The 17,911-nt window shown below is 50.4% G+C and overlaps 6 protein-coding genes across 6 annotated transcripts; 5 read left to right on the top strand and 1 right to left on the bottom strand.

Moving 5' to 3' along the window:
* Window positions 1–433: 433 nt before the first annotated feature.
* Asppvi_003916 (Ankyrin repeat protein) lies at window positions 434–3,178 on the top strand (the record flags this gene model as incomplete). The annotated part of the gene is made up of 1 exon (XM_043299873.1): window positions 434–3,178. One exon carries the CDS (start codon window positions 434–436, stop codon window positions 3,176–3,178), a length of 2,745 nt encoding a protein of 914 aa, XP_043155808.1.
* Window positions 3,179–4,564: 1,386 nt separating this feature from the next.
* Asppvi_003915 (uncharacterized protein) lies at window positions 4,565–6,225 on the top strand (the record flags this gene model as incomplete). Its single annotated transcript, XM_043299872.1, has 8 exons — window positions 4,565–4,657; window positions 4,712–4,853; window positions 4,901–5,085; window positions 5,136–5,172; window positions 5,223–5,293; window positions 5,355–5,737; window positions 5,785–5,852; window positions 5,909–6,225. 8 exons carry the CDS (start codon window positions 4,565–4,567, stop codon window positions 6,223–6,225), a joined length of 1,296 nt encoding a protein of 431 aa, XP_043155807.1.
* Window positions 6,226–7,669: 1,444 nt separating this feature from the next.
* Asppvi_003914 (uncharacterized protein) lies at window positions 7,670–8,989 on the top strand (the record flags this gene model as incomplete). Its single annotated transcript, XM_043299871.1, has 1 exon — window positions 7,670–8,989. The coding sequence occupies one exon, from the start codon at window positions 7,670–7,672 to the stop codon at window positions 8,987–8,989; it is 1,320 nt and encodes a 439-aa protein (XP_043155806.1).
* An 810-nt stretch (window positions 8,990–9,799) lies between these two features.
* On the top strand, window positions 9,800–11,563 carry Asppvi_003913 (DUF3176 domain-containing protein; the record flags this gene model as incomplete). Its single annotated transcript, XM_043299870.1, has 2 exons — window positions 9,800–10,251; window positions 10,300–11,563. 2 exons carry the CDS (start codon window positions 9,800–9,802, stop codon window positions 11,561–11,563), a joined length of 1,716 nt encoding a protein of 571 aa, XP_043155805.1.
* A 594-nt stretch (window positions 11,564–12,157) lies between these two features.
* Asppvi_003912 (RTA1 domain-containing protein) lies at window positions 12,158–13,136 on the top strand (the record flags this gene model as incomplete). Its single annotated transcript, XM_043299869.1, has 3 exons — window positions 12,158–12,350; window positions 12,403–12,651; window positions 12,703–13,136. 3 exons carry the CDS (start codon window positions 12,158–12,160, stop codon window positions 13,134–13,136), a joined length of 876 nt encoding a protein of 291 aa, XP_043155804.1.
* Window positions 13,137–13,320: 184 nt separating this feature from the next.
* Asppvi_003911 (uncharacterized protein) lies at window positions 13,321–15,159 on the bottom strand (the record flags this gene model as incomplete). The annotated part of the gene is made up of 1 exon (XM_043299868.1): window positions 13,321–15,159. The coding sequence occupies one exon, from the start codon at window positions 15,157–15,159 to the stop codon at window positions 13,321–13,323; it is 1,839 nt and encodes a 612-aa protein (XP_043155803.1).
* Window positions 15,160–17,911: the final 2,752 nt, after the last annotated feature.

The raw sequence follows: 17,911 nt of genomic DNA, 5'->3' as shown, positions 1-17,911 counted from the left end.
CAAACAGCGAAGAATGTTTCAGCCTGAAAGTGAACATACAATGATGTTGACGAGTCGTTTGGTAGACGCCATCACGAAGCGAATAGTTGAGACACCTTGGCACCCGTATTGAATCAGGAAACTGACATGACTCGAAACTTTCCATCGCTATCAAATGAAGAAGCGCCTGCAACTGCGAACTATGGCCAGATCGACGATCCGAACACGAATAGTCATATGGAGATGTTGCTACTCTTTCCCAAAGAATCGAGTACAAACAACCTCCTATGCGCAAATTTTCGGGCTCAATCTGATATCAACTAAATGACTAAAAGCCAGACCCGGGAAAGACTCCTTTCGATAGACTTGATGCGAATGGCCGTTGTGGTAGCCTTGCGCCCAGCCTCATGCGCGGGGCAATAGCACTCGAGCCAATAAGCTGAAGACGGATGACATGCCGCATGCCACTAGTCAAGGTCAACATGTCCAATATCAGAATGTCCTCACTTCGAGAGCCATCTACAAGTTATCGGATATACTGGCAGGTGCAACCATGACGCGACGACACTTGTTTACGCTGCCAGATGAACTCGTTCTCGAGATAGCTCAATATCTCTCGTCGCCGAGTCTGTCGGCTTTGGCTCGCACATGTCACCGTGCATACGACTTCCTCAACCCAGTCCTCTATTCAGTGCCTCTTAATCGGCTCAGCAGCGTCCTTGAATGGGCGGATTGCGTGGGGAAGCAACAGACCATGCATCGACTTCTCGACCACAACCTAGTCGGCGTATTGAAGTTGAAACACATTGCCCTTTGGTGCGCTTGCTCGGCTGGGTCCGTTGAGATCGTGACACGGCTTTTGGACAGTGGTGTCCCTCCAGATATGCCCTGTGACTGTCACTCAACGCTTTCCGGCGTCGCGGGAGCCAATCGTAAGCAGATTATTATGATACTTCTGTCTGCCGGCGCGGACTTGGCTAGGTACGACTTTCGCGAGGTTGGCGAGCTCGTTTCTGGTTGGGCCCCAGAGGACCGGGACGTCCCTCGAGCTCTTGTGCAACATGGACTAGATATTCATCTTGTTGGCTCTAGCGGCGATAATCTACTGCACTGGGCGGTCAGGCAAAACCTGCCAATCGCGGACATTGCTTTCCTTCTGGACGAGGGGGTCGACATCAACCATCGCAATGTCAACGGCCGTACTCCACTCGCTGCCGCGATCGCTTACGACGACAGCTCTCTGACCGAGAAGCCGGATATAGTGGAGCTGCTGCTACAGCGAGGAGCAAAAACCGACCTTTCAGACAACCAGTCCTACCATCCCCTGCATTATGCGGCTGTAAACGCGAAACTATGGGCTGTACGACTGTTGCTGCAATATGGCGCTGATCTTGAGGCTCGGACTTCCTACGGCTCCACGCCGCTTTACCTGGCCTGTGGCGTCTACTCGCAAGGTGAGAAGGTCATCAAAGCCCTGCTGGACGCTGGAGCATCTCCGGCCGCTCAGGTAACAGGAGACCATGGGGAGAACCAGACGCCGATGCACCTAGCCTTAGTGAGGCGCGACCCAATCCGCCGCGGCATCCTCGTACGGTACCTGTTTGACGCCTGGATGGCCATGTCTCCGGCATTGCCGTCCGCAGATGTTTTCTTTGTCGCCGCGGCGGCATTGGGAGAAGTGGCCGTTTTGCAGAAACTGATCGACTCCAAGACTGTGAACATTGAGGGAGCGGATGGGGAAATAACGGCGCTGATGGCTGCAGCGGGGGCCGGTCAAGATAAGGTTGTTGAGCTTCTCCTACCACTCGTGGCAAACGTAGATGTGGGAGACGGACTAAGTAGCACGGCTTTACATCACGCCGTGCGCTCCGGAACCGAGACCTCTATTCAACTTCTTCTCCCACGATCGTCGAGGGCTTGGGCTCCTTGGAAATCTCCTGTAATACTMATCACGGACGCAATAGTGTACCAGCAATCACCCGAAGTCCTTCGTAGTCTGCTCAGATGGAGACGGCAACGGTATCCACAACATTCGATCGTTTGGAAAGCAGTGCTCGAATACCTCTTCAATGCTGACATCGGTGACAAGGCTCGTATTATGTTCGAATACATGGAGCCGTCTGATTTACAACCTGGAGCACACATGGTGCCGCTCATGTTCTTCATTTGCAAGGATTGCATTGACATTGCGCTGGAAATCATCCAGCAAGGGATCGGGCTGGAGGGTCGTGTCGGGGACTGGACACCGTTATGGATGGCCGCTTCCAAAGGTGAAGTGGCCGTCGTCCGAGCGCTTGTCGACGCAGGGGTCGATTTGGAGGTGCGATCAGATAAGGACGCGAGGACAGCGCTATCTCTGGCCGTTGTCAACAATCACAGTGAAGTCGCCCAGTGTTTGCTGGCAGCTGGGGCAAATACGGATGTACCTGCAGGTGACCCGGCTGGGAGATCGGTTTTTCTACACGCCGTGTTTCATGGATACCTGGACATTGTGCGCTCGCTGCTTGCTGCTAACGTGGATGTCAATTGCTGCGGTGGAGACAACAACTATACGGCGTTAACTTGGGCTGTTCAGGGGGGCAGTTTTGAGGTGGTACGTCTGCTTCTAGCCCATGGCGCCAAGGGGCAGCTGGAGCGCAGTGGCAAGGATGCTTTATACTGGGCGATGCATGACGGACATGAACGTATCGCTGCCCTCCTGGTAGATGCAGGAGCTCCGGTTGACGAGATCGATCGCTATGGCCGTACGATTCTTTCACAGGCTGTCAGTCGAGGGAAGACGGCCATCGTCAAGATCCTGCTCGACGAAGGGGTGAGGGTCAATTTGCCTGATCGACATGGACGCACCCCATTCCTTATGGCGGCCTGTCGAGGACACACTGAGATTGCTCGGCTGCTGCTAGAAAAAGGAGCAGACATGCATGAGAAGGACTATTTTGGTCGCTCGGCGCTGTCACTCGCTGCCGATCAAGGACACGTCGAGATGGTCAGATGGCTCATAGAGCAAGGGGCGGATATAAATGAAGGCGATCGTATCGGTCGAACGCCGTTGTCCTGGGCAATGCAAATGGACTCAACCGAGGCGGTTGAAGCACTGGTGTTGGCTGGTTGCGATGTCCTCAAACCGGACCATTATGGACGAACGCCGTTGCACTGGGCTTCCAGTGACGGATGCATCGCAAAGCTCTATAGAATATAGACGAGGGCTACGACATCGGTCCCAGTCACGCGCTGAGGCGTGTCACAGGCTGTATACCGGATTATTCTGCTGCGGCCTGATAATAGAAAAGAGTAGAAAAGCCGAGGAGTACACAGCTCGTTGAATATCTCACTCCATGCCTCGTCCTGGAACCCTCCTCCTTAGGACTTGGAATGAGCTTAACCGTGAGACGTCGGCAAGTGTCCTCCGACCTTGGCAACCGGCGGTGTCGTTTCAGCACGCTGTCCTCGGTTGGAGATTGTATCAAGTTGTCACTTCAGGAAAGCACAAGGTAAACCTTTTCCAGCCTATATCGGCATGTAGTTGAGGGATATATGCCGAATATCTTAGTAGAATTGTTGATGCCTCAAAAATCAGTCGGTCTCCAAGTGAAACTAGCACAAGCCATTACATCCTAAGGCCATTCTTAATGCAGATACTATTCTTGATAAGATGAGTCAGGGACACCGACAGGCCCCAAATGAGTTAGCAAGAACCTACGTATATAACTCCTTTTTGCGCGTCTTGGCGGAACTGTAATCCCGGGAAGAGTTGCTCCATTCAGCCAAGATGACAGCCAGAAATCCAGACCGTGACAAATCATGGCAGGGGTGGAGATCTTTTCCTGTCTCGTCATTTCATGTCGTTGGAAGTGGATCGTCTCAACGGCCAAGAAGCACCCGGCCCATGTAGCGTCCTTTCCCAGGCTGTTCTAGCCGGGCGGCGATAAGTCTGAATATTCAGCAGTTAGGGCAGTTCAGCGCAAAACCAACCCCTGCGAAGCGTTTGTTTCATCAAGCCCATGGATCGGTGCAATGATTCACATGTCCCGCCAGATTCTGAATCTCATCATTCAGAGCATGTGAAATGAGCAGAGTTTTGAGAATTCGCCGACGCTATCGAGCCTATTAGACCAGTGGAGATCCCGACGAGAAAGGAATTTTATCCCCACTTAGTCTCCGACACCAAGAGAATCTTGTTGATCCCATTGCTGGATACGAGGCAACAGTTAGGAAGCACTCAAGATGATTTGTCCCTGCTTGTTTGAAAGACCCCCCTTACCCCTAGTCCAATCATCAGTTTTAGCGCAGGGACAAGATTCCCAGAGAAGAAATACGGTTGCGCCTCGGCTGCTAAACATAGCCAATGATGAGGATCAACGACTGTCAGAGACGGAGATCCTCCTTTTCGATCGGCATTCCTGTCAGGACTCTGCAGATCGCTAATTTGCCTACCATGATTCTATGCCTACGTTGGACCGGTGGATAGGGATTTTTCAGCTGACGTGCTGCCCTCGTGCTCCATATTTGACGGCTGTCTCAGGCCTGAAAGCTTCGCTCAGAAGAATCGTATGATTTTTTTCCTCTTCTCTACCCACAGTTAAATATGCTGCTTCGTCGGATATTGATTGCGGCGGTTGTCGGCGCAGGGTTCACTGCTGTGGCTTCGGCTGCGCAACCTAGTCTGCCTCAGTGTGCGGTATGTCCCCGCATATTGCTGAATTATTTGAGAGTGGAGGTCTAAGAGGAGTAGGTCTTGTGTCAGGAACAGGTCCTTGCATCCAATGTGACAGCATGCAGCTCTTCAGACGGACTGTGTCTATGCGGTGACACCACATACCAGAATGCGCTCACAACTTGCGCCTCTACTAAATGCACCGTGAGAGAATCATTGCGTACGTCTAAAACAATCATTTTTCATGGTCTAAGCTGACTTCATAAGTTGCAAAACGCCTGAGCGACCGAACATGCAATGTCCCTGTGCACCAGGGCCGGCCCGAGGTCGAAGCTGCCACACTGATCCCTTTGATACTTGCTTCGATCTTCTTCTTTAACCGAATGGCCGCCAAATCCATGGGCCTGGCGGGTGGTTGGGGAGTTGATGACTACACCATTATTGGTGCTTATGTACGGTATCTCTTGGATAAGCTGGGCAAGACCGAACTGACCGTCTGCAGGTGCTAGCGGTAGCCATCTTTGCCGTCAACATCGCCAGTAAGCTATACCAAGGATTGAGCGACCTCAAAAGGCTAATCTAGCTTCAGTGATCCAAGTCGGCTTCGGCAAGAACATGTGGGATGTTATTCCCATGGACAACATCACAGACGTGTACAAGGTAAGTCACAGTGCCGTTCTCCGCTTAGTCCGACTGCCAGCTCACTCACATATCCTCTCAGCGCTTCTTCGCCTTCGTCGTCTTATACAAGACGCAGATCTCGCTGGCCAAGATATCCGTCTGCCTCTTCCTCCTGCGAATCTTCCAGACCCCCACGTTCCGATACACGACATACACGATCATCGGACTCAACGCTGCCATTGGAGTTACATGGGTGCTTGTCGACTCCCTGCGATGCAACCCAGTCCATCTCGCATGGGACGGCTGGACAGGAGAGACGCCAGGAATATGCATCGATTTCACCAGTGCGACGTTCGCCAATGCCTTTGTCAACATCGCCGTGGACACTGTCATGGTCCTGATGCCTGTTTATGAAATTACGAAGCTGAACCTCTCTGGAAGAAAGAAGCTCGGTGTGGGGGTCATGTTCGCCATGGGTCTGGTGTAGGTGTTCCTTGACATTCTCATGAAATCAACTAATCAGAACGAAGCTTGACGATTGTCGCCATCCTCCGTGTCGTTGTCTTCTATCTCAATCGCTGGGGAAAGAATCCTACCGGTTAGTCCACCTGACCCTATTATTCTCTCCCACTAAAATTAACTCGTATACTATAGTGGAACTACAGCCAATCGTCCACTGGTCCGTCATCGAAGTCAGCATCGCTGTTCTCTGCGCCTGTCTGCCCACCGGCCGCGCCATGCTCGCCCACTTTTTCCCTAGTCTGCTGGGTGGTTCCTCCGATAAATCGTACCCGCAGCCCACCAATCCCTCTGCAAGGGCTCTGGGTCCCAGTCGCCAAGGACAGAGGAGTCAGATTGCCAAGACCATGTCATACTCCGTCGACTATCAGACCAAGCCTCAAAACAGGGAGTCCAACAGCTTTGTGCGGCTGGTGGAGCTGGACCCTCTGAAGGAGGGGGGTGTACGTTAGCTCGTCAAGAGCCATATCGGCTTAATCCACAGGACCCTGGATTTATTGAAGATTTCAATTGAGCAAATTTATGTAACACAAGGCTATCCGTTAATGCATACGAACAAGATACCTCCATGTCCAATGAGTACCGCTTATACTTCGGGAAGTGTCTCGCGCACGTAAACAGAACTACTACACGCTCCCAGCTTTGAATGGAAACTCCTGTCATCTGCATCATCGTTCTGAATTTCGGATCGAGTTATTTGTTCGGTATGGAAAGCATAAACAAGAGCAATTCGCGCTGTCGTCGGTCGGAAATAAACTATGGGCAGGAAATCGGTAGGACAAATGCGGACTTCTGGACGATCCTGTCTCCCAGAGCGGCCTGCTGAACGATCAGCGCCTCAGAACCTGGAATTATTCGTAGTATTAAAAGATGGAAAAGTGTCAGACCTCGATGAGATGGATACCTCCACATGCCATAAGTTACCCACAGCGTCAGAAGGGCGACAAGCAAGGACGGTATCCCGATGATCAGAGTTAAAATAGCCTCTGGTGACAAGGAAGCCATAGCTCAGAGAATGTATATATTATTGGTATTAACGACATCAACGACTCTCATGAGAATGATTCAACGTATACCTCGGTCACTGGATGGCGGAGTTTGCAATTTATATCCTACTTTCTGTACCTCAGTAAACAACTAGCTTTGAAGGGGAGTGGTTGATAGGAAAGCACGAACTGCAACATCGCACTTAGCCGTCAGAATAAGTGCGACAAGTGCGACAAGTGCGACTTTATTGCGACGGACAACCAGGATTGGCGCGAACCCCTGCTCGTCTTGTTGGTGGCGCAGAGAAGACGAGGCTGTACCGAGTACATACGAGGCTATGGCAGGTTCGCAACAATATAAAACTTCTGAGGAATCCCCTCGCTGAAATATTCCTTCTCTCTGCCGTTGAGAATAAGGAAGTATTGTTCAATCTAGATCAACGCGTCTTCAGCCATTATTTGACTTGTCATGCCTCAACAAGCGGTTAAACGTCGGCTCAGTCGGGATAAATGTGTATTTTGTCGCAGGGATAAGAAAAGAGTATGTCTGAGCGTGCGAACACCGTGCTGGAGAACAACACTAATAACTAATAACTACATAGTGCGAGCCGACAAACCGCACCTGGCCATTGCAGAAATGTAATCGTTGTGTTGCAAAGGGGCTGCCCTGTTCGGATAATCAGCGCGCAACCAGACCAAGAGACGCAATCCTCGAACAACATAGCGCACCCTCTTTGTCGGTAGCTCATCGTGCCGTTGAGTCTGTATCTGATCTGTATGTTTCTGTTGTTTCTCTCTGTATCTCAGGTCTGTCGTCGCTGATATAACCAGGTCGGCAAGAGTGGCCTGGGTTCAACATCTGCAGCACAGTCTCCGCTCTGTCAAAACAACCGAGGGCTGCATGAGAGCAATGGTGGCATCAATATATCGTCGTCCATTATTTCTGGATAGCCTAGTCCAATACGTTGACCACCAACGGACAGAGCTCGTCGGTGACATCGCTCTCATCTCCCACGAGCTTCACTGCTCTGGGGAGCGCTTTGGGTCCCTCTATGCGACAAGCCTTCTTTCTCGTCTCGATGCACACCTCCGGTTCAGGCCTGAGACACGGGATTCCAGCCTGCTAGCCGCACAAGTCCAACAGCTTCTTGACGTCGGTGATGTCGGCCAAGCAGTGCTGATGCAAGAGACGCTGCTCCGGTCTTGTGCTGAGAAACATGACAGCGCAAGTCAGTATATGTTTGAAACAAACCTGAAGCGCTATGTTGATCTTCGAATCGATCTGCGGCAGAGGATCAGGCGTATCCGAGGCGACAATGCAATATTCGCTCCCACCTACAACGTTACCATTCAATGGCCAGGGGTCTCAAGATATCTACCCCTTGCTGTGCGATATTTTACGCTCCCCGAGGGACCCGGCCTGCTTGGGAGAAATCCCTTGCATGTAGCAGCAGGAGTAAACTGCTCAGAAATTATCGCACCACTGCTAAATAGGGGCGTTGATATCAATGCTGCAGATGACTTTGGCCTCACGCCATTGCATGTGGGCTGTATCCACGCGAGCGTAGAAGCGGTCGGCGTCTTGCTAGCGCGTGGTGCCCGGACAGAATTGCAAGATAAGGAAAAGAGAACAGCCCTGCATTATGCTGCTGTGACTGGACGAGGGAGCATCGTCAGAGGTATTCTCGCTGTCAAGCTGGACACGGCCGAGGTTAAAGACAGATACGGGCGAACAGAATTGTCTTATGCGGCGATATTCGGACACGAGTCAGTAGTAGACTTGCTTCTTGAGACTGGGAAGGTTCATCCAGACTCCAAAGACGAAATCGGGATGACTCCGCTGGCCTTCGCGGCGGCCGAGGGCCATGGACCGATCGTTAGCCGTCTCTTGACCACTGGCAAAGTCGATGTGGGCTCGACAAACAAGGTGGGAAGGGGCCCGTTAGCGTTCGCTGTCGAGAATGGGAAAGAGGACGTAGTGGAGATGCTCCTCTCACAGCACAATATTAATGTGAACCCTCGAGACGCGACCGGATGCACGCCTTTGGTCTATGCAGCGCGCCAGGGGTACGACGGCATAGTGCGATTGCTCCTCCGCTCCAAGGACATCGATGTCAACAGCCGGAATTGCTACGGTCGCACGCCACTGTCCTATGCTGCAGCAAGTGGACATGTGGGAGTAGTCAAGCTTCTCCTCGCGGCGGGCTGTGAGTCTGTGACCCATCAGTAGTTTCGCTTGACGGGAGGTCAACGCTATCATATGCCATGGAAAATAATCAAACAGAGGTGGAAAAGGTGTTGAGGGAGTTCACCAAATAGTTATTGCCAGCAAGAGAACGGTGACATACTAAACATTTTTAAGGGGTTCTTTATCCATAGCGAAGGCTGCTAGGTTCTTGACTTTCTTCCGCAGCTTCGGCATGCTATTCTGCTACAAAATGCTGCTTAGTTATCATCTACGGATTATTGAGAAGGATATTTCGGCAGATTTCCTTAACCAACCAATCAAACAGTCCCAAATGAATGTTTGGGCTTGCCTAGCCCGTGAGACGAACAGTGTCAGTCCGATGAGACATCCTCAGCTTTATCGCTTCAGCCTTGTCATCGCAAACTAAGCGATCACAGCCGAGTAATGCAATGCATCTATTGGACAGTATTAGCTCTGTCAAAGTATGTACTCCGCATCACAGGTACAAATGGTGTGGTTCTTTTCATTGACCTGTCAGCCTCTCGGATGTGGAGGTTGATATTCGAGACCCTGATTGCCGGGTAAGAGACCACCAGGTACGCCATGCATCTCTCAGCGTCCGCTCATTTGCCAGGTTCAGCCACAAACATGCTGCTTCTCGTATATGCGGTATACGCGGTAACTTATTTGACAGCCAGTACCAGCTGAGGGACTGAACAAGATTTAAATAATGGCCCCCGTTCGCTGTGTTCGAGCTGGCTGGGAACAGCTCCCCTGGGTTCTCGGTTATAGCCTTGTTGGCTGCGGGCCAATATTTAACCTAATCCCTTTATATGAACATCATATTTCAGAATGGCAGTGGCAAATGGTCCATCAGATTATGTTCGCGTCCAAATTCAAAATCACGAAGCTGTGCATGGACTTCCGTACCAGCCGACCACCGTGCACCACCACGGATCACCGAGTGGCCGAGAGAAGATAAGATGGTCACTCTGGGACTGGTCCTGGGAGCTTGCAGCATGCCTAGTTGCGATCCTCACGCTAGCCGGCATTATCGTGGTCCTGCGCATGTACGACGGCAAGACGCAGCCAAACTGGCCGGCGGGTATCAACCTCAACGCCATCATCGCCCTGCTAACGACTCTCATGAAAGCTGCCATGGCCACGTATATCGCAGAAGCGTTGTCGCAACTCAAATGGACTTGGTTCAAGGAAACGCGCAAATTAAGCGATCTTTCTGCACTCGATTCAGCCAGTCGTGGTGCTTGGGGTTCAGCACAGCTCCTCGTTCAATACGTGCCTCGGTACGCCATTCTTGTCACTTATCTGTCTCCAGGCTAATAGTCTGACAGTCACCTTGTTTCTCTCGGGGCCTTTGTTCTAGTCTTCGCTGCGGCCATTGGTCCCTTCACGCAGCAGGTCATCGATGTCAGATCCCGCTCCCTTGCACGCGGAGGCGGCGCCGCCATCCGGGTATGCAACACAAGCATGTATGAGGACTGGGGAGAGGGTCAAGCGCCTGGAATGAACCTAGTGCCGTTGGAGACCACAGGAGCGATATACAATGGCATCATGCAGACGTCGGTCAATGATCAATCCTCGGTGACTTGTCCAACAGGCAATTGCACATTTGCGCCGTATCAATCGCTCGGCCTCTGCAGTAAATGCGGCGATCTGACCAGTGCACTCGCACTGGCTAGCTCTGACGACAGCACGTACTCATACAACTACACGCTTCCGAATGGCCTTTTCTTCAATACCACAGGGACGACGCCGTATACCATCAGGGCAACCACGAACGTCAACCTCGTTCGCCTGGATACAACCGGCTTGCCGCTCATTCTCAATTTCTCGGCTATTACCACTCCGGGAAAGACAATGCCACCTCGGGTGACGGCCATGGAATGTGCATTCTATTTCTGCATCTCGACACGGCAGGCAATTGTCAGGCGAGGCGCTCTGACGGAGGAGAGCTTTCCTACCACGACTATATCCAACTTTTCCACCACTAATCTAACTTTGAATACCGTAGCATCGTCACAGCCTTGTTTGAACGACGGCCAGTGCAACTACGCCATCAGCTGGTTGAGCGTCCTTGCAATGAGAAATACCCTCAGTCCCATCGTTTCAGGGTTCGGCACATTGCCCGTGTCGAACAGACCATACTTCACGTCTGATACCCTGCGTGCACTGTACGGTGGGTCCGGCAACCTGACTCAGATCAATGGCACATTCGCCTCCATCGCCGCGGCGCTCACCGCAAATGCCAGGAATCGGGTCTGCCAGGGAACGGTGTCCGGCGACGCGTGGACGAATATATCGTACATTCGCATCCGGTGGCTGTGGATGTTGCTCCCCGTTGTATTGGTCGTCCTGAGCATATTGTTCTTCATCGTCACGGTCATTCATACTCGCAACCAGTACATTTGGAAGTCCTCTCCGCTGGCGCTGCTGTGTGCGGACCTGCAGATTGATGGCTCGGTGCAGCCATTGAAATCGGGGAAGGTTGATCCAGACCAGAAGAGGTTGGATGAGATGGCGAAATTGTCCAAAGTTCGACTGGAGGCTGGTTCTTGGGGGTCACGAATGCATGGTCACGTAGCTCATCGAGCCTGACTAAAAAGGTCTGTTGGCTATAAAGCTCTCCGACCGGCAGGCGCAAGCCCTTTTTCAAATACCCAATAATAATATTGTTGAGTTTGGCACAAAAGATGCACTAATCAACCGGAATCCCTGATTCAGATGCCTTGTGGATAATAGCGACATCAACAAATGGCCGACTCTACCGTAAACGAACACGAGAATACGCGTATAGTTGATGCCAGTCTGCTAGGCACAGATCCCGGTGTTTAGTGCTGCGCTAACGAGCGCGATCAAGATTAGTCTCCAACTGCGCTCTTTATTGGTTGCTATGTATGGATACATCATGGTCCTCATTCCAGAAGGGCCATCGCGTACACTTGTCCCCTGGCCTCAGCTCAAACGAGGCCTGGATTGCTGTGATAGCGCATTGAAGTAATATTAATGGGGTAAAGATGAAACTCCTGTTGCTATAATAAGAGTCGTCTAGATGCAGTTAATTGATTTATAGATTTGGAGATGCCTAAATCCACGATCTGGCAGTCACACTCATAGGCATAAAGTCTTGCCTATCGATGCTTGGTCGTCGAAGTGAGCAACAACTACCTTTTCTCATAGTTCAGTTTCAAAATGGAGCCTCGCAATGGAACCACAGATGCGGCATCAAATGCCAGGATTGATTTTGCCTTTTACCGATATGATCCTAGCATGGCCGGAGCCGTGATCTTCGTCGTCCTATTCTCCATAACCACCTTATGGCATGCCTTTCAGCTTATTCGCACAAGAACTTGGTTTTTTATTCCATTCCTCATAGGAGGGATCTGTTAGTACATTCCTTGAATTTATCCAAATTACATCTAAAACTAATGATACAGTCGAAACAATCGGATATGCTGGACGCGCCATGTCGAGCAGCCAGTCCCCCAATTGGACTCTCGGTCCCTACCTCATTCAGACGATGTTTCTACTCCTCGCTCCGGCCCTTCTGGCGGCGTCAGTGTACATGTTACTCGGACGGATAATACTAGTTCTACGTGCGGAATCGCATGCAATGCTGAGGAAGAAGTGGTTAACCAAGGTCTTTGTAACTGGTGACGTCCTCTCATTCTTGCTGCAGGGCACAGGTAACAGCCCTACATAACCCAGCCCAAAGTTCAGTCTGACGCAAACGCTAGGTGGTGGCATTCAGAGCAGCGGCAGTCTCGACAGTATGAAGTTCGGGGAGCACATTATCGTGGCCGGTCTTTTCGTTCAAATACTGTTTTTCGGATTTTTCATCATCACGGCTGGCAGTTTCGACATGAAGCTCAGGAGATATCCAATCCCGCGCTGCTTCGAGGGTCATATCCCGTGGAGGAAGCATCTCAATATACTGTATGGGACTAGTGTTTTGATTCTCATCCGGTCCGTCTTTCGACTGGTAGAGTACCTTCAGGGCAATGATGGGTTCCTCTTACACCATGAGATCTTTCTATACATTTTCGATGCGGTGTTAATCTTCATCGCCATGGCCGTCTTCAACCTCTGCCATCCCAGTGAGATTGCCAAGTATATGGATTCGAAGGAGGACGTCGAACTATCGGAGGATTATAACGGTCTTGCCCACTAACCCGAAATGAGTTGCACCAACTCATCCTCCGATCTGGACGGAAGTGGATATCATTGTACTACAGTCCTAGCACTTGACCAATCAGGCCTACGTTCAAATACATTGCTGTAAATTGCACGGGAATTATCATCTTTTTGCAAGGTGTGGTTAATCATCATATATCCCCTATGGTTCTCAATATGTCTCATGTTCCGTTTGCGGGCTGCAAATATACAACTCCATCCACCGTCGTTGTCAACGTGCCATTCGCCTCCAAAATATTCTCCATAGCATCAATAGACAAGTGGAATCCACCAGGGCCTGTGCGCTTGGTGGCCTGCACCGCGCCTGTTTGCGTTAGATCCGAGTACCAATCCAGATGATTCCACCAGGGATTCGATTCAGATAATGTCAAAGTCACCGTTTCCCGGCCATTGATAAAATGCAGGCCGTCGTCGCTGTAGTTGGTGTAGTTTACAGCTACAGTCTTGAAACCTTCAAAACCTGGGTACGCCGTGAGATGCACTTGAGCTATGCCATCTGCTTTTCCGCGAAGAGTATAATATCCGGGTGGCAATTGAGATGGTGAAGGGATGTTAGCACCAGGAGGAAACGCCGTCGCCCAGGGGATCATGTCTGGTACTTTATAGATCGGCGCGGCAGCCGCCGGTTGTCGACTGGTGAGATGGGCCAGCATCACGCGGTATGTGCGACCACCTGGAGCGGTAGAGATTGGGCAAGAAAGAGGATTTCCACCACCGCATGCGGGTGGAATCACCATGGACTGCCAGAAGACAATTTTCGTACCGTCTGGAGAGAAGGCAGGGTCTGCGCGCCCGTGCCAGTCGGGATCATTGATGCTGCCACTTGTGCCGTTACCAGCAGCATTAACCCGTTGGCCAAAGTATGATCCTCGGTCTCCATACCTCTCAATCAGGATAGGCTGGAAGAAGCGACGGGCACCGTTGTTACGGGTAGACGAAGCTGCAGTCACGGTGACGAGGTCGATCAGCGGCGGGATGTATCGCATGCCTGACATCCACATCTGGCGGTTGGATCCCCGCGTATCCATAACCACGAACCATTGATTGTCATGGGAAAATGCGATGGGGTCGGCGTACTCTGGGTGGCTAGTCAAACGACGAACAGCACCCGATGTGACGTGTACCGCGAAGAGGTCAACATTGTTCGCCTCTCTTGTGGGACCAATATATAGAATCTCGTCTCCTGCACCACTAAAGCCGCGCAGCTCGCCAACAACAATTGCCTCGTCATGCAATTTGAGCTCCGTTCCCTCCGCCATGATTGAGGAGCGGCCTTTTGGATCGACCAGAACGCTCACATTCACCAAGTCATACCGAGGAGCGACAGGATTTCCGGTCGTTGGGTTTGGGTTGAACTGCAAGCGCCCAAAGAAGGCATTCTGGCCTCCCTTGGTGAAAGAGCTCCAACCCATGTGGACGTCATCTGGATGCATGCGCATTTCTCGCATACTTCCACTCGGCCAGTAGATGGGATAGATATGTGTTGTGTTCGGGGTACATTCGTCGCTCACTAGGAGAGCATCGCCGCAGTCGAGTATGTTGTGGCCCCATAGAGCTTGACGGCCATTTCGAGCAGCGTGAGGATAATCCCTTGCTGGGTCAAGGCTCTGTGCTTGCTCTGCAGGGACGCCACAGCTGAGGCACTTCCATGGATCCCCGTTAGGGAAGAGTGACCCATCTGTCTTGACGGCAATCAATTGCTGGCCGGTGTAGATGCTGGCCGGATCCGGGGCCGCTGGCGCACCGATGAATTCGACATTGACAAGAACATGGCTCCCATCCGGCGTAAAATCGCCAGCTTGAAAGGTGTCAGAGATAGTCCCTATGCAACCGGTCCCGTGTGGGTTAATGCTCTTCGTACAGGCGCCGTTGCGGTTGCTGGGGGCCACGGGAGGCAAAGGCAGCTCGGTGACTTCAATTGGTTCTGGTTGAGGAGCTGGGAGTGCCTGAACTTGGAAGATAGCTATGGAAACTGCCAACGCAGGTGCAATCCACTTCATTTTCCGTCGTTTCTGGTTGGTGGCGACGATACTGTCAGAGCTGCTTGGGCTGGAATATCCATGACAAGCGTGGAGATGGCCCTTTTGTAGTTTTTCTGATGGTTTCCAGGCAGCCAGCTACAGCCGATCCTCATCAAGCATCATAATTGCATGACGACAACTTGGTTGTAGCTGCAGGGGATGTCATCTAATCTACGGGTTATCGTCCTCGTAATCGTATAGGTTACCGGTTTGAGGAAGAAACACGAGTACGACATGCGGTATCTCTGATTTGCCTCATGCTTCGAGGATACGCGTTTACGTCGCAATTCCCATTCGACTGGTATATAGCGGTTCCTTGTGACAGTAACTGCCAATGGTCAAGCATTAGTGATTTCTGTTTTGTTGAGGCCTGACAACAGTGTGCATTCGTCTGGAACGTTCGGATGTACAAGCGGCAGTGCCGAGAGTCTATTGCTGGGTCCTTATTAAATTGCATCGCTTGTAGACATGCAGCATCATCTGCGTATCAAGCATTTCCCAATGGCTGGAAGTGTGCTGTTATGAATAACAATGTCAAGCTTGGAAGTCGGTTGCTTTCCGTGACAGTCATCTTTGGAGGTCTACTGGATGCGACGAGTGTGGTTCTTGGCTTAGGTGTTTCTCTCCTTTCGTGGGAAACATTTACCATAACGAAAACAAACAGAGACCTTAAAGGAATGGACCTTCAAGGATTCAGTATCAGAGCATCAGTCATCTGGATGTCCTCAGTCGGAATGAACTTTCCTTCCTGATAGTTCACCTACGTATGGGATGAAAGTACTGTCTCCCAGAAAGTGGTTCATTCTTTGCTTAATTATCATTCTTTGAGTTGAACGTGACCAATCGGTATCAGAGCTCCATTATTACTTGGGTTGTATCTGCTCCCCCTTGCCTCAGGTTACTTCAACTATCCCCGTTCTTGGCATACTTGGCTGAGCTCTATTCAAGGGTGTATCTTGCTTCTAAAAACAAGAAATGACTAGAGTCAAAAACACGAGATGGGTTGTAAGGCCGGAGAGGCACAAGTGTCAGTGAATAGAATTGTTTTCTGGCATGACAGCTCTTCAGGGATGGTCTGCAATCAAGGGGGTCCTCAAGAACATATGCAGAATCATATAAGCGTCGCATGTCTGACCAATCCTGCTCCAAAATTCTCTTAAGAACAACTCATAGTAAAATATACATAGTAAACTAGACACTATCACATAGCTCAAAGAAGCAAAGCTTGGCGGTCTGTCGACCAGTAATGAGAAGATGGGCTCAACAGTCAGAGATATTTTCACATCAAAGCAGCGAATGATATACAGAAAATAGGAGCCAAGTCGTCTATCTTCTTCTATCCTAAAGTATTATGGGAGTTACGTTAAGTAATATTGACATAAAATTGGTATCAATTGGTGGTTGAGTAGTCGGAGAACAATTTGGTCAACAATATATATTTCCCGTATCTCACCACATCCATCACCGTACAGTATATTCCCCTCCACATGCACACTTGTCATTTCCACTAGCGATATTTATTTTTAAGAATATTATGCATTACAGTGGCATGGAATGAATAGGGTGCACATTGTGACTGCTACAAGCATAAGATTAAGAGATCAGCAATCCGTACTGCAGTGGGTGCATATCCAACTACAGTGGCCAACGGGATGAACAAATTGGACCTCGAGTATTACACCCCACGGCTCTGCGATTGGTTAAAATACTTCAATTGAATCTATGTAACATAATAGTCTTGTCAAGCAAAGCATGCATGGGATAATGAGAAAGTGCAGGAAAGAAATTCATAAATCCGAGACTGTAGGAAGGTGAAAGTCCTGGCGTCACCAAACGCAGGCATACAACGGAGGCCACTTCACGCATCCTTTGACCAGGCACAATGATGAGATTGTTGTCATTCTCCGGGCATAGATAGAATAACTGACGTAGTTTTGTCTTCTCTCAAGGTCTGAATGCGTCTAGAGCCTGGACGCATTCCTCGAGGCATCCACCGAACCCCTGCCATATCCCTTGAAAGTGAGTGCAAACAACGCCAACTTCACAGCGCCCCAAAACAAGGTCAGTCGAGCAAGAAGAGAATATTCAAAGACAAGATTGGTCCTGTGTCGATTTGTATCTAACTATATCCGTCCAGCCTGACTAATGAGTAGGCGATTCACCAGACTATCTCCTCGCCACGCACGCTGGTCTGACAGGTATCTCTAAGTAGAATTGGCACCATCATTCTAGGACTCTGCTAAATTATATCACCACTGCATAGGACAAACAACCTCAACATTGGCATTTCCCAAACAAGTAATAGTGGCTAGCTGAGTGAATTGCACATTCTGCGGACTAAGAGGGCCATGATAGGAGTGTTCGGATGAGAACAGGAACACCACGTGGAAAAGAACAACAAATAAACAACCCATCTAGTAAATATGAGTAATGTATCCGCAAAAGCAGGGGCAAAAATGTGCCTATCCCGATATCCGAGCCCTAGGAATGCCAAATCTTGTTTACATGACGTCTGGAACCTGCGGGATTCCTCCTGGAATTGGTTGAGAGCGGCTTTTTGTTTACTTTGATCGACGAGCTGTATCTCATCCGAAGAATGTGGGAGCACAATCCACGAATCAACTGCAGGATACGGTCAGACTGTTAGGAAAGAAGTTGTATCGTTCAGAGCTCTCTGAAGCTCGAAAAATGTATAAAGCCAGCTTCAACCTCTGACAATCTATCCTCGAAA

This window comes from Aspergillus pseudoviridinutans, assembly GCF_018340605.1.
Source record: "Aspergillus pseudoviridinutans IFM 55266 DNA, scaffold_3, whole genome shotgun sequence".
Lineage (NCBI taxonomy): Eukaryota > Fungi > Ascomycota > Eurotiomycetes > Eurotiales > Aspergillaceae > Aspergillus > Aspergillus pseudoviridinutans.
The sequence above is the reverse complement of the archived record's forward strand: the minus strand, read 5'-3'. Positions and strand labels throughout refer to the sequence as shown.